The following is a 19,816-nucleotide window of genomic DNA, read 5'->3' as shown; positions in this document are numbered from 1 at the left end:
AGATAAAATAAAGACTGTCTGAAGGAGGGGACACAGTGTACAGTCATATTTCATGGTGGATCAACCACAAACAGTTTCTCTTCCTTTTGATCTGAGGCTGCCTGAAGTGTTTTAGTTTATATTGGTTGACATGCTGTGCATTAATAAACACTTAAAATGACCTCATATGTGCGTATACCTACAATGTAGCCTGTAAGAAACCTTTATTAAATGTTCAAATAGTGCTTATAAATGCTGAATGAGTTGGCTAAAGTGTTTCCTGGAAGGGTGACATTTTCTTCTTTCTTAAGTAGGAAAAATAATACACACAATAAAAGATTCATCTGCCAGTGAAAAGAAAGAACGGCTGTAGGGATGACATTGTGGCGTGGCCACCACTTTGGTCCTAACTGAAATACGATATATATACTATCCCCTGAGTTTTCCTCTAGTGCCACCGTGAGGTTGACATTTGTGGCTTTGGAAGAAACATTTACATTTGCCTGATCTTAGAAGCCTTGTCCAGGCCACAGTTGTCACATACTGACCCCCTGTAAACAAGGCTGGATCATCGACCAGTCAGAGCCAGCAACTAGCCAGGGGCCCTAGATGTTCAAGGACCCCAAAATCTCAAGATTTATTCCAAATCATACACATTCTGTGTGTAAAGTTAACTGCAAAGCCGCAACCAACAATTATGAACATCAGTTATTCTCTTTAATAATTGATTGATTGTTTGTTGATTAAAACATCTGAAAATATTGAAAGTGCTCTTCATTATTCCCTGAAGCAAAGTTGTCTTTTTTACCAGCAGAAATTTCAAAATGCTGAGTTTACTCTCAGGGAAAATTAGACAAACCAGCAAACATCAACATACCACAATTTGAGTGGCTGGTACCAGTGATTCTTTAGCATTTTTGCTGAAAAAGCAAAAACAAAAATCAACTTTAACTATCAATCAATTATTGTATTTGTTGCCAATTTTCTGTTAATTAATCAACCAATCATTTCAGCTTCAGAGTGCTGATTGGTTTCTGGGTTCCTGGAGAAATACTAACATGGGGGTCAATAAGGGCCCAACAACAACTTTTTTTTGCCTCGGGGCCCCTCAGGAGGTAAATCTGGACACGCCTGTAGAGCTGAACTCAGACACACTGAGGCTTCTGAAAAGAGAGGTGAGGAACCCCAACAATTAAAAAAGTAAAATAAAAATAATAAAAATCAGGCAGATGTGATGGAGAGACCAGACACTGAGAGGAACCATGAGAATCACTCTCTATGGGTCCTTCCTGGCTCGCTCTCCTCTCTCCATCACAATGTAGATGGACGGTTGCCGAGGGCAACCTGTGTGTACTCACCTAATGATGAACAGGAAGTGGTGTGTGAGCAAAGGTGCTATTAATAGAAGCATGTGTAGAAAGGACATTTGCTTGCTCGCGGTGTGAGTGTGTGTGTGTGTGAGCAGCCAGCGGGTAACAGAGAGGAGGAGGCTGCAGATTGTGAGACTCAGACAGTTACTAGAGAGAACAGGAGGGGGGACAAAGAGTGAAGGATGGATGGAGGGAGTGAGGGAACGTAGTGGAGGAGGGGGCGAGTGTGTGTTGACGCTGTACGTGGCGTCAGTGCGATAAGAATAGAGATGGTGCGTGTAGCGCTGCTGAGACATCACCCTCACACCCTCAGTGGGGCAGGCAGTACTCACTGAGTGTGTGCGTGTGTGTTCGTGAGTGCATGCGTGTGCACAGATATTACCCAGGGTATGCTCATGTGTGTATGGATGAGTAAACTGTTGGGGCTGGAGTGATTTTTCTTCAGTTGTGTAATTGCAGTTATGTGTACCATTTCATTCAAGTTTAATTTTTAGAAAGACATCTTCGTGTCTCATCTCAAACTAAATTTTAGATCATAAAACGATTCCTACAGAGCAACTGATAATTACTTTTGTGGTAATAATGTGGACTATATTTAGGTTTTCAAAACAATTTTCTTTTTAATAGAGCAAAGCACTGACAAGACAAAAGGTATAAAGACACATTTAAAGGCACATCTTTAAATATCTAATACGACTACGTTACTCGACAGAGTAATATAACAGTATTAGAGAACAGTTAAATGATGGTGCTGCATGCTCTGCACATAGATGGATTACGAGACAGTAGGTCCCTGGGCAGAGACATGTAAAAGGCCGCTTTCTGCGTAAGAGCAAGAGCCACAGATTGAAAGAGACACTAAACAGCAACAAACAATAAGTTTCTGTGTCTGTATTCGTTTTTTCTTTGTTTTCGCTTCCTCTTTCAGGTCAGTTTTTGTCATTTGTGTTTATATGTAGTTGTTTCCTCTTTCATGTCTCTTTCTAGTTGTTAGATTCATGTTAGAGCAAGAATTGTTAGCAGTCACTTCAAACTGAGGCTCTGGTCCAACACTTGGACCCATGGGTCTGTGCCCGGTGGGCCCGTTCAATAATCCATCCAGGACTCCTGCATATTATATCAAGTTTCATAGCCAGAGGTACAAGAATAATGCAAGATTAAGCAAGAATAGAACAATGGCATAGTATGTATTTTGTTTATGTTTTAGAATCAACACCATGTGGTGGTTCAGCTCGGTCTGTGTGGAGATCCTCTTCATGAGGCGTCTTCACAGGGTCAGAAACTGAAGCAGCCACTATGGAGGGACAACAGGTGGACAGTGAGCAAAGACAGCACAAATAGAAAGTAAAAAACCTGTTCATGTCCAAGTCCTCATGAACACATAATAGAGCGTATTTGGCCAGATACTCACAGCATTGATCCCTCTGTCTTTCACCTCCTGACTGGTCTCTGATTCATACAGAGCTGAGGAGAAGTGGGAAGGAAATGACTGCATACAGTGTCTTTGCAAAGGCTTAACACTCAGTTACTTCTGCACCAAGTTCATTTTCAAAAACAGAAATCCTGGCAAGTACTGTCAATTGATAAACACGGTAAATACGCATAAAACGTCTTTTGTAATTCTGTAAGAGTTTTACCTCTTTTGGTCTCAAACATTTATTTAAGTGAAAAAACATTTTCTTTTGTGCAACTGTTACTGACTTCTGAGACATGGCACGGGACCTCCAAGATTTTCCAAGTTTCAACAATATGTTGTATTTTATAAGCTCATGATATGTTTTCTTCTGTAAAATCTTATTCTCTATGTCTGTCAGATAGATCTAGCGAGGTAAAAAGTACAATATATCCTTCTGAAATTTAGTGGAGTAGAACACAAAATGGAAATACCCAAGTACCTCAAAACTTTACTGAGTAAATGCATTTAGTTATTTTCTGCTTTTATGTACAAAAGGTTATGATTTAATGGTTAATGGTGATCTTTAATTATCAGCCAATGAGCCGGTTCATTCAACTTTAAGTGCCTGTATGTAGAATAATAATGGTACTATGTGGCAAGTTTGGTGCAGATGGATCAAAAATAGAAAGACTAGTACAGAGTGTCCCGAAATAATTAAATTAATAACAGCTGATCAGCTGTTGTACAGTCATGGACGTCGTCTTTCATCATTGATCATTCTTGTTTGATGATGTGTAAACAGCCAAACAACGATTTAAATGACATTAACAAAGAAATTGGATTAGGTAATTATCTACAGTAATGCAGATAGATGGATATGTGTGTGTCCGTGTGTGTGTATTACCAAAAAGCTTGCGCAGCCTGGTGAAACATGACACAAAGCTGTGGAAGGGCATGTGCAGCTCTCCAGATGCAAACCGCTCAGACAGCAGGTGAAGTACCTTTCCATCGCACTGCATTCCTGGGCAACACAGGAGTGAACGACGGTGTGAAGCCAAACAACAACAACCATCTGTGTGTGTACAGATATGTGTGTGTGTGTGTGTGTATGTGTACCAACAGCTTCCAGCGCTGCGTTGAGCTCAAAGGGGCTCATTGTACCAGAAGAGTCCTTATCAAACTCGAAAAAGATGGACTGAGAGTGAAAGCAGAATTAAAATTAGTAATATTGACACAACCCCTCTTTTTTCTGTCTTAAACACGCACACACACACACACACACACACACACAGCTATACCTGCAGACTGCGCAGACTGGACAGCAGGGTTTCGGCTTGTTTACGGCTGAGACGGGAGCGCACTTGAGTCTGCTGGCAGAGTTAAGGACATCTCAAAAAGACAGAGGACAGGGAGATGAAGTTATGAGGAAGAAGAGTGAGAGAGAACAGCGGGGCAGGATGATGACTCAGCCTGAGGACCGGGGCTCAGACTAGCACAGGTGTGAAACTGGCAGAGGTCAGTCACGTTTTTATCAGCAGCACTTATGTTACCTCATGAAAAACATGTAATTTCTCTAAAACTGAGTAAACCAAATGTATACACTGTACAGTACAGTCAGTGTCAAACAAGGGCTGTACTGAGCTACAAGAAGACTGTGAGACATATTAAGGAATATACTGAGGACAAAAGGATACGTCCTCCCCAAAGATGAGCTCTCTGCACGTCTCCAGGGGCAGATGGTAATCTTTGTCAAGAACTGTGATTAGAGAAGAAGGGCACAGATTAATGAGGAGAAAGAGAATAAGTGGTTGAGTTGGATTAAGCTGAGGAAAGGTGAAGGTGAGGACAAGTGCTGTCTCTTTTATTACTAAACCAAGCTCAATTGACCGTGTCTGACTGCAGCTGTGAGCCACTGTCTAGACTGGTGACCTCTTTGGAGATGTCCAACTTTCAAGCAAAACATATCACTGCTTTGATCCCATCTAGTGGTCATTACAAGTATTACACAGAGTCAAAGATCCCGGCTGGTGATCTGGCTGCCTTTGCACGATGTATGAAAGCTGGGCCACGGTCTCAGATGTGGCTTAAACATACAGCAAATAATGTGATATAGTGGACAGTCTAACCTGAGTTGAACAGTCTCATGAGCTCCTTGGCGTTCAGCCTGTCATCCTGACGCAAAGACAGAAGAAATGTGTGTGGGTTGTTTAACCAAATGCCACAAATTGACACTTTTATTAAATAAGGTAATATAGCAGGTTGAGGCAGATGAGGAGGATGAGAATTTCTTACAGTGCCAGCAGCCTCATCAAAAGTCTTCTGAACCCTCATTTGATCCTCTGGGGCGACAGGAGTTGCCATAACCTGTTTGGCACAACCAGGACAAACAAACATTAACATGCTATATATTTTTTGGTTGTCTGTTATTGGCAGGTGTTTTAATGGACAGATGTATAGACCAGACCACTAAACTCACCGGCAGGAAGGCAGAGGAGCATGTAAAGTCCTGAGTCCTGCAGCACAAAGACCACATCAGACTGTCAATTGCTCTTTTAAATTCTACTTTTACATGGTTTGAACTTCATACACTCATAATAAATAAATAAAAACAGAGAAATAATAACTGCATGCATTAACTGAAGATAACAATGGTGGAAGACGTGTTCATATCCTTTAGTATTACCAGCAAAATGTACTATCCAAAGTAAAAGTAGACATGGTTTAAAGCCTTAAATTATGGAGCCCAGGACATAATATTCTGTGCACACTAGTCATTATTGTGTGCAACATGATAAAAATTAATAATTTTTGCGGACTTCAGATCCAAGCAGTGCTTTGCATAACTCCAACCTGAGATAGTTCAATAAGCGGTGATTGACAGCAATTACAGTGAGTTTACTCATGTACTGCACTTAAGGACACATTTGAGGTACTTGTACTTGAGATACAGGTACTTGAGTATTTTTATTTTCTTATACTTCACTGCATTTCAGAGGTAAATACTTTACAATTTACTTTTTATGCTATGTCCATCCAGCTAAATTGTCTTCTCTCGATTTTTGTTCCCTCTTCTTTTACTTCACAGCAAAATTTCTTGCATCTCACCCCAGAGTGTTTCCAGTCTTGGAGAAAATACGGACAAAGAACTCTCCAGGCTGGTTGGGTCGATAGGTGGAAGCCATGATGATGTAGTTACCGGGGTCCAGACGCAGCTTCCTCCACACACCCCTGTGGGATAAAGTTAATAGGTTATTTTCATTAACTGCCAACAGCTAAACAATGCTCAATAATAATAAAAAAAACATTAGGTTAATGCAGAATTCTGTTTTTCATACAGTGTATGTTTAATAATAACCACCATCAGGACCATGTGCAATATTGACTACTGTTCAGCATATTTTATGATTTGTCTCTGTTGTGTTGCTTGTATTTTGTCTATCTATTTTTTCTTTTTTTTTTTTGCATGTGAGCAGCAGATGTCCGGTCTGTGGACCAGTAACTAGCTACAAGCTTTACATTTGGTCGGACAATTATTACTCAGTTTTGTGTGGTTGAGGTTGAAATTTTGAGAAAAAAACCCCCACTAAACTTGATTCACAGTACAGTTCACGTTGTGCTATACAGTCCCTAAAGAAACCAAGTAGAAGCACAAAATTTTCTGCCTTTGCAACCACATCATAAAAAAGTTAAAATGAAAAACTTTTGGGTATAAACCTGTAAGCAGTCACTTTCTCATATGATGGCAGTCTTTACCTCTGGGCCTTATATTTCCCAGAACGACCCACAGGGCGATTTTTCTTGAAAAAGTTGCGGTCCAAACACACACCTTTGAACTGTATGGAAACAGATAGTACAAATGGATGGAAAGTTTGGTAACATTTTATAATACAGCCCATGATTTACTGAGTAATTTCACTGTATGAAACTGGCACCTATAAAATACTCAACTGGTGCTTTAAGGTAGGTGCAGTGGAAGAAAAGAAGACTATGAGTAACAAGGGAGAAACAACTGGACATCTTAAAAAAATAAATACTTTTGTAAATACAGAGTACAGCACAGAGAAACAAAACTGAATTTAAAGGTAGGTAAAGGAAGATAAAATAGTGTCAAACACATTTTCTTATGTGTAGTTAAAGGGGAAAAATGGGAGAGCAGCCACACATTATATAACAGCCCTGTGTAATTAAAAGAATTAAAATAATAATTACTTGCTTCCTTGTTAAACATTAAAGATCCGCCATATTTAAACCACTTTCATCATTAATATATTACTTTATTATAATTTGTTCTCCTTGGATGACAATAGAAACCTTCCTTGACAAAGGTACATTTGTTTTCAACTCCTGCGTACCTGCTGTTGAACAAACATGCCCAATTTTCTCCTACACGCCACAATAACAATTTGTTAATTACACAGTAAGGATAAGCTATGTGGGCTGTAATATAATGAGTGTCTCATCTTCCATTTTTATACTTTAATGACACAGTAAAAAAAAGATTAACACCATTTTTACCAAACCTTAGTTTAACTTTGTCCCAGCAGTGTAACATGTAGATAACCATTATTTACAAAAAATACTTTAAATTATATAACTTATTTCTACTTCCACTTTACCTAAATGTAAGGACCAGTAAGGAGCAGTCGGTATTTTATTATTACCCCATTCATACAGCTAAATTACACTGTAAAGTGTGAGCTGAATTAGAAAGTATTAAACAACTTTGCTTCTCTATGAAGGAGTTTTTGAAAATATAAAGCCATATCATTTCCAGGATGATAATGAAAATATTACAATTTATACTCACCTCAGGAGGAACCTGCAAAACAGAAGAGAGAAACATTTGAGTTTGTCCAGAACGAGAATAAAGGTGCTGAGATCCAAAATACTGAAAAAGTAAAATCTCTCTCTCACCCTGTAGATGTGGAAAGCTATGTAGAGAAAGTTGACTTTATCCTTCTGCCTGCGGTTTTTCTGCAGCAGCTCCACCAGCACAGTGCACTGTTTGGCTTTCTGCTTCTGTTTCTCGATTCTCTTCTTCTCCTCTGGGGTCATCTCCACCTCAAGCTCATCCTCTTCATCATCCTCACCCTCGTCATCCTCGTCTTCCTCCTCAGTCTGGTCCTGCTCTTTAAGAATCAACTGGAACTGAGGATTCTTCCAAAATGTTTCTGAAGGAAAATAAAAACAAAACAGCAGGAGTATGATCACAGAAATGATCCAGGTAGAGCCCAAATGCATGTTTGTGCAAAGATGAAGCCAGAAACATACGGTTGTATCTGCGGCTACCACCGGCTGAGCTCCCTGGTATCCACGATCCTTCATGTTCACTGATGGTCCAGGTAGATGGGGGTAAAGGAGGTGTGTTTTCCTCATCAAGGGTCTCAGGATTCACACTGCAGAACTCCACGATGTTAAACAGGCTGCTGAAGTCCTCAGCACTGATCCTAATACGTGTTAATAAGAAGTGTTTTTGTCTGTGAGAGCTTGTATGTTAGAGTAAATTGGTGTGTTTTACTCTCTGCCACATACCAGAACTCTCCATCTTCGGTCGTTTTCAGCTCAATCCGCTCTTTCTCTGCTTGGTCCACATCGTCCCACTCTTTACCCCTGCAGTCACAAAGAGAAACTCAACATCTGCAGAGGCACAGTAACCAGTGAATGAGTGAGCTCCCAACCCATGTACAAACAGGAAGCTTCCTCACTTGTCGCTCCAGGGTCCCTTATACTCGACAAAACCCCAGGGGTTCCTCAGCCTCAGCAACAAAATCTCACCTGATGCTTTTGTCACCTGAAATGTAAGGAGACAATAAAAGTAATGTGTGAGTTAGGATCTGAGTTATGAAAGGGAAAGTTGTGGAAAATGTTTTGTCAGTTCGCAGCGTTATCTGAATATTATATTGTAGTGAGATGAGATGTGATGACATGAGATGTGATTACATTTTTTCTTTTCTATTCAGAGTTTTATTCTTTTATATGCAAGAGATTAGATGCAATCAGAGGAAATGCTATGACGGATGAAATTACATGATATTAGGATACAATGCAGAGGTGAAATGACATGAGATGACATGAAACGTGATTAGATTAGACTGGGATCAAATGAGATGAGACAACATAAAGTAACATGAGATTAGATCAAAATTTAGTTATATTAGAACAGATTAAGACTAAATGAAATGAGATGTCATAAAATGGGATTAGATACACTGAGATGAGAGTAGATTAGATTAGTAGGATTAGATGACATTATATGACATTAGACTGCAATGATTCTTGTGGAAAAACTAGTAATTTTATTGCTAAATCAATAATTATTACGAAGCAAACACATCAGAGCAACATACTGATGACGAGAGATCAGCAAACAAACAGTGACAGTGGTTCAGTACTACACAGTTGGTGAGGGTTGTCACAGTGTGATACTGACCTTGTCAGTGTCAGTGATGGCGTAAGCGTGGCCTTTTATCAGCCCGTCTGCTGTCACTTTACCTATGTCACGGTAGCTGCTGGCCTGTGAAGACAAAGAGAGAAACTCTACAGGATCCAAATTACCATCCACCTGTTCAGCGAGAGCACCTTGCTGTGTGTACGTACCTGGATGAAGCAGCTGAGCAGGCTGCCTCTGGACAGAGCCCCTGTCAAAGACCTCCAAAGGACTCGAGGGGTCAGAGATGAGACTTGAACTGAGCGTGCAATGCCTCCTGTGAAATCCTCCATCCCCTCTGAAATGTTGCCCCCCTTCAGGCTTCCATAGGATCCGATTAACCTACATACAGGAGGAGAGAAAGTTATCTCCGGTGTCTGTGTATTTTTGTCATATCGCTGTAGCAACAAACACACATACACACATACAGAAAAAGAGTGGGTGATCTCAGACATTACAACCCAGAAACATATGCTGGTAGTGGCAACTGACTTGGCATAGGCCTTCTCCACCAGGGCGCTCCAAAACTCATTGCGGGTGTGAGAGTAGCTGAAGAGCAGACGGCCTTCGCGTACTGGCAGCCTGTCATCCACAACCACCTCCACCCACTCACCATACTGCCAGAACTGCACAGGGAGAAAGAGAGAGACAGGAAGAGAGGAATGGTGAGAATAGAGGAGAGGTGGATGCAATGAATCAGGAGGAAACATAATGAGGAGGGAGGCAGAGTGCACAGACACACACCACCTGAACATTATGTCCCCAATTCCACTTAAACCTGCAACAGCTGATTTTTTTTTTTTCTTTTTTTTTTGGACTCTCGTGGGAAGCAGAACCAAACTGTAAACACTGTGACACTGTCATACAGTCACCCTTTAAGCTGATATGGTGAACTTGTTAGAAGTCCAGTTTTCACTCTCTTTTAAGTCTATTTTTTTCCCCAACTCTTCAGTAACCAGGAAATATGCTGAGGTTGTTCTTGTATATTTTCAATATACACCTTTTCACTTTAAACTATGAATAAATTATACCTCCTGTTCACTGAACACTATTTACTCATATCTATTTATCTCTCTAACTTCCTGTCTAACTAGTTGCCAAACCTGGCAACCGATTGGCTAATTTAAGCGTCTGTCGTAGTTCACTTTGAATTGCCTTGTGGTTGAAAAGTGCTATTCAGATACAGCTGCCTTACTAAACAATGCAATATCATACTATCAAAAAATAAAAACATTAAAATGTTCAAAGAGAAGAAAAAAACGGAACAAAGAAAACATCAGTTGTCCTGATCATGAAAATGACGAGTTACATAAACTCTTGTGTGGCTAAATGCGTTTAACCGCTCCCAAGGCCGTTACCGGCCATGACTAGGGGTGTGTACTGTGCTGCTACCTGTGTGTACAAAACAAGGGCCAAGAGCAGGCCTGCACTGGTCTTTCATAGCTGCAGCTGTGCGTGTGTGTGCATGTGTGTGTCCCAAGGGTAGTCACTACCTGCATGTCTGGACAGCCCTCCCATCACCCTGACAGGGCAAAATGAGTTTCCAGTCCTTCAGTCCTGCTTGTTAAGTCATGTCACATTCTCCCTAACAGTCTCTAAAGGTCCACAGCTCCCAGGCTAAATAATCTCTAAGCAAAAACCATAAAAAGAATCATCTAACAAGTTGTTTGTTTTTTCAAGATTGATATGTCTGATCAGGTGATATTTTATTGTTCTGAGCAGGTCAGAGCCAGTGGATGACGAACTCTCTAGATTATAATCACCAACTCTAATGAGGTGATATAGATTAGGTCTGTCTCTTCTTTCATGTGAGACCACCAGGGAGTGATGACTGCAGGGTGAGCTGATACCTGTTTGATCCAGCTGCCTTCATATGATGCCAGAGCTGTGGCACAACAGCTAAGTAAGACGGCATCTCACAGAAAAGTTTAAAAGAACAAAGCCAAATCAGATAAAATATAAATCATTTCAGAGACATGAAATGAGCAAGTGTGAATTAGGTATATAAAGCCAACAAATCATTTATGTGTACCAGAAAGCAGCGCTGTTAGAGTCTTACAGAGGTTCAGGCAGGCACAGCAGTTGTTTTATTATCACGTTCCAAAAAAAAGGCCAATCATATGTGACCACAAGCTATCTCTAACATCACATTAAAGCTTTGCAGCTGATTCTATCTGCAACAGCTGGTTTAAACCTGCTCAGAAGTGAAGATTGGCTGTATAATATACTGTAGAAAAATATAAATGTCAGTAGGAAACATTCCATAGTATTACTTTGGGACTTTTTAAGTAATTTAAGTTGCTTATTTCTGTTTCCTTGTCTGAGAGTAATTTTAGTTCCTACTTGCCTTTCATTTAACAGGGGACAGTAGAATGGGGAGTCTACTGTGAAGTCAAGTCATGTGTGTGCACAGTGTCAATTAAAGAAAACTATTCTTTCATTACCCACAGCCCAGCTTGAAATATGCTTGTCCCCATACAATAAACATTAAATAAAATAAGGCCTTCTGCATGTGGTTGTTCGATTAAACATAAACTGATGTAGTAATATGGAACATGTAACTAACAGCTGAAATACTAAGTAGTCTTCAAGCTAGACATTGACACAGTGACCCTCTTTAGACAGGATCTCAAGATAAAGTAATTATCAAAGCAGGACCCACCTTAAAAATTGGAAACTTCAAAGATTTTAGTGGATTTTTGTGGCTCCAGAGGGAGCTGCGGTGATTCTGATAATGTCCTTAAGTCATATCACTTGAATCAACCTTGTTTGGAGCTGAAGACTACAAGTTTGAAATAAAAAAAAAAAATCCAAAGTGGTGGAGTTGCAAAGGAGTGAACTCAACAGACCTCTGTAGCCTGCTCCTCATCTCTGCTTGAGATTCTTGGTTTGAGGTAAAATTAGCTGCTACTAGCAAAACACACCTGGGCCTTGAACTGAAATGTTTGTGGTCGAGTTGCATTGTGGGTAATGTAGGCACATAATACTAAGATGATCTCTCTGGTTCAGCTGCACTGATTTTTAATTGCCCAACATGAGTGAGACAATATCATAAAGACGCAATGCTAAAGTGATGACATACTCTTTTAATGCCCTTATTACATCTGCTGATATTGTCCTTTGATAGTGTTGATTCACAAACAAAATCACTTTAGTCATATCACCACAAATCAACTGCCACAATGTGAACCTGGGGCTTTGGTGGGTTTGGGGGCCATCTGTGTACAGTATTTAGAATAATGTGAATTTTTAATGTTCTTTCAGTATGTCTGTGTGTTTATCCAATGTATAGCTCAGGCCCCAGTGGTTTGTGTGATGTGTGTTAAACTAACGTGAACCAGACTGCCAAAAAATACATTTTGTTGTTGCAGTAAATGGTTAAAACCTCAACACGACAATCCTGAGTGAATTACAGCTCAACATAAGTATTTGCTTTCATAAAGAATATCAAGAAACATGTCCAGACAAAGATGGGCCGAGAGATGAGACTGAATGAGGGCCTGTGTGGACCACTGGAGCCTAAATATGAGGAAGACAGCTACTCTAAAAAAAAAAAAAAAAAAACTAAGCAGGGAGTCAGCAGCTCCCCTGTCGCACATCTAATCTATGTCTATACTTACCGTAAAATGGAAGATCCCTGCATAAGGCTCAGACAAGCTTTGGTCGGATGGCACCACCTTCACAAAAAGTGTAGGGTGCACGGTCAGACAGGACAGGGCCGCCAGCAGCCAACAGTTACCTGATGCACAAAAGAAGCACATGAAGCTGGTACAGAGGAAAAGTTCCTCGTTTCGTGCAATGATTACATGACTAGTTATGCGTATCAAAGTATTTCAGTAGGCCTCAAGATTTTAGTCTCCCATGAGGCGTGATTCATGTTTTCGTCAGGTAGGTCAAGCTCACGCACACTCACACACACACGTAATAAGCCACATTCCTCTCCAACAGAAAACATCTGTTCCTTGGTGTTTCTCTGGAGATGTTGCAGCAACTGTTGTTATCTGTGTAAATCATGGAAAACATGGGATGTCGTTTGAAAGATGTCATGAAACTCAGACATGGAAGAAGAAATAGGGGGTGGTGTATTGATCAGTACCACTGACATATTTACACGCAACTGGTGACATGACCCATCACTCCAGAAATCCCAGAGGTGTAAGGAAAGTTTGCTGTTTTGGCAGAAAAAAAGTCTTCCAGTTCACCACAAATGGGAAACAGGCTCAGCAACGCAGATTTTAGCAGTATCTGGGGGTTGTCAAGGACAGGGTTGGATGGGGTAAGGACCCCCTGCAGATTTAGGGTTTGGGAACAACAGAGTGTCACTCCTCTTTCCCCCTCGCTGTGCATTTTAAGTTGGGTCCCCAGGGCTGTGCGCCGCAGACATCAAGTTCTGCATTCTATCGCAATCAAAAATTAGGAACAAACTGAACTATGTGAGTGCGGAGTGTTTCAGCTTTTGGTTTTGTGGATTTAACTTTTCCGGGATGTTGTGCAAAGCCAATTTAAGACAATTCAGCATGACGTATACCAGTTTCAAATCTCATTCTCTGGGGAGGGTAGATGAGCAGTGGGCAAGAAAAACAGATTTTACTGTTGGTGCAAGTTTTTCTGATGCACTCACCCAGTTGGCCCTGACAGATATCCGTGGTCCCAGTAGTGCCCTCCACAAACACAGCGTTCTCAGTGATTTCCTTCAGAAAAGCAAAGAGAGGATGACAGGGTGAGTACGAAATGCTTTAACACCATAAACTGGCGTTATGAGAAAGAGGGTTTGAAGAAAAGGTCATTATGGGTAACTCTTTGTGTGTAACTCTTGTTTCTAATTTATAAGCCAAATGATTAATCAAGAAAAATAATCGGCACAGGCATCAATCATAAAAAATAATCACTAAACATAATAATATAGACTAGATTTAAAAGATTTAGTCTATGATGTGTGAGATGTGACTTTGTTCGCTTCTGGATAGGACTATTATTTGTGCTATTTCTTAAGTTACTTTGTTCCTCTCTTGAGCAAACAGCTGCAGGTAATAAGTTCCTCAGACCTGAGCCACACCTGGTTGAATCACTATCTACAACTACTGTTTACAACAGCTGGAAGGCTGCTGAGAAGAAGTCCTGTGAAGACGAAATATCAAGAAGACACTAAACATGACTTCAGTGTTTAGAAATGTACAGAAGTGGCCAAAACATGTAAAACATGTACATGCACTTCCCTGAAAGTTCAACTTTGTATTCCCATAATAAAATGTTGATATACCTGTAGAATATGTTGCATATGACTGAAATTTTAATTATTTTACAACTTAATTATTATGTTGATGATCTGAGCAAAGACCCATACCATTGATAACAAAGACACTACAACATCTGGATAACAACTGGCACTTTATACACATGCACAACATGACAGCGGTCAAAAAAGGACGCACCTTGGGTCGCTGCCATTTAATCTCCTTTTTGGGATCCGGGTCTAGTTCGGGCATACCGATGGACTTCTGCTCAGCCGGAAAGGCTGGATCAGAGAACAGCACACCGGACTTCAGGCACTCCTCCAGGAGAGTCTTGAAGTCTTGATCTCTGAACTTGATCGGGTTCTCGATGGATCCCAAAGGTGTCACTTTGTCGGTCGCCATGCTGTCAGTGAAGGCACAGTAAAACTCTTCATCCGAGGTGTAAAATGTGTGAGCAGCCCAGGCTTAAATACACTTAAAAGCGCACACCCACCACATCCAGTGAGGCCCACTTGCAGCGCCTCCCCGGCTCTGCCCAGCCCGGAAAGTTATGCAGAGTGCCGGGGGCTGTGGAGAGCTGGAGTCGGAATAATGACACGGTGCCAACAGCCTCTTTGATCTCTCTAATTTATCGTCCATCATCACCATCATCCTGAGCGAGCAGAAAAAGTCAAAAAACTTGTTTTAGGGCCCCAACAAAAGCATAATAACGGCCACAGAACTGGACAGCTGCGCCCAAAGTGCCCTGACCCCATGACCACCACCAAAAAAACAAGGTTTCGAAAAATGTTTTAATTATCCGTAATTTTTGTCCTTTATTTGTTCACTTTGCTGTTCAGCTCTTTTCAGGAAACTTCCAAGAAACCCGTCAGAAAATTACTCACGCATTAACACACGCTACCCAGTATTTCCTTACAATCAAGTTCCCAGAAAGAAACATCTGTTTTTACACGTACTCAGTGTCCCTGCTTGATATGAAACACAGAACCGTACAACCAGCCAGCAGCATGAGATCTACTACATGTCACTAACACTATATAAGATCAGTTCTCTGTCAGTTCTGTAAAACCGGCGCTGGGGGGCAGTCTACTCCACCTAAAGACACTAGACCACAAATCACCACATCCACTACAGGCAGGGGGAGTTTACTGTAAATTGTGATGGTTATGATAATGATAAATCAGGTAATGGAGAGAAAAACATGTTAAAAAACATCCTGCGTAAACTCCAGGTCTTTTCCACTGAAAGTAAAGTCACAGAGTAGATTTTCCCTGCTTACAAGATGTAGACATGAAACATAATACAGAAAATTACTTTAACTCTGAGTAACTTAGTAAAAGGTTCACTGCAGTTCTCAGTATCATTTGTCAGTCATAGAAGAGGCTTGATAGTTCTTGTTTTCTGCACCAACCACAAACTGTTTTTCTTTTAATTACTTGTGCTTATAGCAAATATAAAATGACAAATTCATTCTTCTATGGCAGTTTCTTCTTTGATTTACTTACTAAAATCTCTGTAAACAGTCCTCATACTGTTCAGCTGCTCATCTCAAAAAAAAAAAAAAAAAAAAAAAAAAAAAACACTCACTGAGCACTCTATTAGGAACACCGTACCAATACTGGCTAGTTCCTCATTGCTCTGAATGAGACTCAGTTCTTCATGGCATGGGTTCAGATTCTAGTCCATGTTGATACGATTGCATCATATCATTTCTGCAGATTTGTCAGCTGCACATTCAAGCTGCCAATCTCCCGCTCGACCACATCCCAGAGGTATTCTGCTGGATTCAGATCTGGGAACTGGGGAGGCCTCTGACGTACACTGAGCTTATGGTCATGTTCATGAAACCAGTTTGAGACGACTCTTGCTTTGTGACATGGTGCATTATCATGCTGGAGGTAGCCATTAGTGACCAGATGCTGTTCAAGTGTTTCTATGTGTTAAAAAGGAGTTTTTCCTTGCCACTGTCGCCAAGTGCTTGGTCATGGGGGAAATGTTAGGTCTCTGTAAATAATACAATAAAGAGTACAGTCTAGACCTGCTCTATGTGAAAAGTGCCCTGAGATAGCTTCTGTTACGATTTGGTGCCATATAAATAAAACTGATTTAACTTGACTTGACATATTGTGGCCATAAAGTGATGCACATGGTCAGCAACAATACTCAGATACGCTGTGGCATTCAGACCATGATTGATTGGTATTAAGGGGCCCAAAGTGTGTCGAGAAAACATTCCCCACTCCATCACACCACCAGCAATATTCATGTCTTAACAAATTATTAACAATTACTGACTTGATGGATTATTGTGGAAAGAAAAAATCTTTACTGATAACTTATTAACTCACAACTGGAGAGTTGATGGCTTATTAGATAGTGAGAGTTGTTAGAAGTTATCATAGAAATGTCAGTGGTTGTTTTTGGAAGGGATACTTTGGTTACAACTTATTAGAGAGTGACACCTTCAGTCACTTAATATCTTCTGTCTCTTAAATAAGTGTCCTAATTAGAAAGTAAAGGAAGACTCTTATTTTCTTGAGACAAGACAAATTTTATTTCACCTTTTTCATCATCTTTTTCTTCTTCACCTTACAACAGTTATTGATAAAACTTAGTTGAAACAAAATAATCACACTTCACCTAAGTGACAAAACTTTTTCTTTGTTTCCCAAAAATTCATTCTCAATCTATTATAGTGGTGCTCTAATAGATTATTCATAAGGACTTGTAGTTTTACCTTGACCAGCCTAAACAGTTTTCAGAATGGGTGCTTGGGCCTCCTCCTGTGTAAACCACTTGTGAACTGTGGTCGGGACTCCAATAATCTGAAGTGGACATCCAATTACCGTCACCCTCCTCCCCCTCCTTGTGTCGCGTCATTCATTAAGTTTAGGTGGATATCCATCTCCAATAAACTGTTGTCCTGTGGTGCTCACTCCAGGCCTCCCCAGACCTCTCCAGGCGTCTCAAGCTGTCCCTCCATCACACGCCTGATTACACTGAAAACGTGAGACTGACCGGGACTAAACAAACAAGAAGAATAGCGACACAGATCCGCCTAATGGTCACCATTTAACTCCATTCAGAGGCTCTCCATTATGTCCGTATGGTCTTTGAGGACAGGATTATAGGAAGCCTCAGTGACAAAGGTCAGAGGGCCGAGCAGACACTCCCACACGTCCATGACCTGCTCTGATCCCACGACCCCGACACCAGCAGCCCCCTGGCCCCTCTCACTCTCCCCGCTGGTTAACCGGCTTTGTCCCAGCCCGTTTTCTGCTGCATCACTCACACACATCACCAGATTGAAGGGTCAGGAGATGGAGGAGATGGAGAAGGGGAATTTAACTAGCCACCGCTAACACTGAGGAGAAATAACAAGAATACAGTATAAAAACAGACTACAGTGATTTCTTTTAGATTTGCATTTGTCTAATTTTTTATTTTTTACACTTATCTACATCTTAGTGTGTTTTTACTCTTTTGACATCTTCAAATTTGTGTTGTTTATTAAGACGTAATTCCTGAATTTATTAACCTGCTCTTCATGCTCTTTTTTCACAGATGTGTTCTTCTAACTTTGAATTGAAAGATGTATCATTACTTGGCTGCTAGTTTCCAAAGGATCACTGTATTTTTGTTCTATAATAAACCTTTTGCAATGCAGCATACAAACAAATTAAAAGACAAGTAAACTAGACAGATAGTTTTATAACCAGGGTGACAGTGGATATTTGTTTCATGTGGAGGCTCTGGTTGAGGCGGTTAGAGGCTGCAGTTCACCTTCCCTCAGGCCTGCAGGGAAAAAACACATGAAAGCATTTTCACCTGTCACAGGACTGAACTCCACCTTCTAACCTTACTATGCATGCTATCCAGGCAGCACCTCTGACCCCAGCTTTGTGTGTGTGTGTGTGTGTGTGTGTGTTGGGTGTATGGTTAAATCCAGTTTTTCTGGAATTTTTGGATGGACTGACTTGAATATATGAGTTTGCGTATGTTTGTGTGTATGTGCCTGTAAATACCTGAAGTGAATAACTGTGAGTGTGTTTGTGTCAGGTTCATGAAAGACAAAGGGCATAACAGTCATTTGAGGAACAGTTCGTCAGAGGCTGTTCGAGTGGGCAGGTGTTTGATTGCTTCATCTCTTCCATCTTCTTTACGTTGTAATTTGGTGGCATTTTAGTTCACCCTTGAAACTCTACATATGCACAGTGTGGTATAGGTACAAAGAGACATTTTCCACTAAACAGGGCATGATGTAAAAAATAATACTACTAATAAAACACACACAAAACTGTGAAGTCATTACGCTACACCTTTATTAATCTGTAGAAGTGCAAAAACTGCACAGTTCACGCTAAATGTTTCAGTATGTGTGGATGTGGTGTGAAACAGCTCCATCTAAAATGTCAAAATCTAAGATCACGCAAAAAAAGACGTTTGGTTCTGAAAGATTAAGAGCTGAGAATGGAGTCATGACTGAGTCTGAATCACCACATCCTGCTGCATTAGATTATATTTTATTACACTGTTTCATATCAAATCATACTGCATTGTGTCACATCATGGTGTATCGTATAGAGTGTATTATATTGTTTTGAATTGTATCACATCATATATTATCTTATCATATTGTATCTAATGTTTTGTTTCAAATTGCACCGCATCATATCATATCTAATGTATGTATTTTATCACACTGTACCATATTACGTTGTATCATATTATATTACATTGTATCATGTTGTATTGTAACACATTGTATGATATGATATGATATGATATGATATGATATGATATGATATGATATATGATATGATATATGATATATGATATATGATATATGATATATGATATATGATATATGATATGATATGATATGATATGATATATCATATCATATCATATATTTATTGTGTTGCATCACATCATGTATTGTTTATACATTGGACACTGAAAAAATGTACATTTTTGACCAAGAGTGTTGACAGTGTGTTGTGTACCTAGTATTTGAATAGTATTTGAATTGGTGCTTGCATATAATATTTGATCTAAACTAAGAGCCTGAACTAGTCTCTGATTTGGGAAAAAATAAAGTGTTGTGGATATTGTTCCTTCTTTAGGTCTTTAGTTAGTATTAGGCTCATAAGTCTTTTAAGGAGGCCCTAGAAACAATAGTTCACTGTCAGTCTCTAGGATTAATGTTTGATGTGGAGGAGTAAATAACCCTAACAAACCGATGGTCACTTAGTTATTTAAGGTCTCTCTTTGTGGGACAGAGGTAACTGGGATACACAACGTGAGTTAGTTGAAATGTGAGTTAGTGTTTAGGATTAGGTATCCAATAGAGTCTTCACACGTTTGGATGAGATGTAGTCCAATGAAGAATAACCTTGTTTGGACAGGT

The 19,816-nt window shown here is 40.1% G+C and overlaps 1 protein-coding gene across 3 annotated transcripts; it reads right to left on the bottom strand.

Annotated features, from left to right (window-relative positions):
• Positions 1–1,951: 1,951 nt before the first annotated feature.
• Positions 1,952–15,225, bottom strand: capn12 (calpain 12). 3 transcript variants are annotated; one of them, XM_041046341.1, is made up of 23 exons: positions 14,900–15,225; positions 14,605–14,809; positions 13,794–13,863; positions 12,793–12,911; positions 9,665–9,798; positions 9,343–9,514; positions 9,176–9,259; positions 8,451–8,536; positions 8,278–8,355; positions 8,017–8,192; positions 7,660–7,916; positions 7,553–7,564; positions 6,499–6,578; positions 5,851–5,973; positions 5,222–5,258; positions 5,038–5,109; positions 4,872–4,917; positions 4,440–4,501; positions 4,044–4,115; positions 3,862–3,940; positions 3,650–3,766; positions 2,761–2,813; positions 1,952–2,643 (listed from the first exon to the last, which is right to left on the bottom strand). In XM_041046341.1, exons 1-23 carry the CDS (start codon positions 15,055–15,057, stop codon positions 2,617–2,619), a joined length of 2,319 nt encoding a protein of 772 aa, XP_040902275.1. In that variant the 5' UTR covers positions 15,058–15,225; the 3' UTR covers positions 1,952–2,616. The 3 variants fall into 3 exon arrangements, with proteins under 3 accessions (XP_040902275.1, XP_040902276.1, XP_040902277.1); XM_041046342.1 differs by having other exon boundaries at positions 4,044–4,112; XM_041046343.1 differs by having other exon boundaries at positions 14,605–15,012.
• Between the last annotated feature and the right edge of the window lie 4,591 nt (positions 15,226–19,816).

The sequence above is a fragment of the Toxotes jaculatrix genome, chromosome 9 (genome assembly GCF_017976425.1).
Source record: "Toxotes jaculatrix isolate fToxJac2 chromosome 9, fToxJac2.pri, whole genome shotgun sequence".
NCBI lineage: Eukaryota > Metazoa > Chordata > Actinopteri > Toxotidae > Toxotes > Toxotes jaculatrix.
The sequence above is the reverse complement of the archived record's forward strand: the minus strand, read 5'-3'. Positions and strand labels throughout refer to the sequence as shown.

Bases quoted from the DNA above. Each gene is read 5' to 3' on its own strand.
- capn12 (XM_041046341.1), bottom strand. From the start codon at position 15,057: ATGATGGTGATGATGGACGATAAATTAGAGAGATCAAAGAGGCTGTTG. The intron at 12,912-13,793 runs GTGAGTGCATCA...TTTGTGCATCAG, and splicing joins TATCTGTCAGGGCCAACTGG to GTAACTGTTGGCTGCTGGCG. The intron at 4,116-4,439 runs GTATCCTTTTGT...TAACTCTGCCAG, and splicing joins AGCTCATCTTTGGGGAGGAC to CAGACTCAAGTGCGCTCCCG.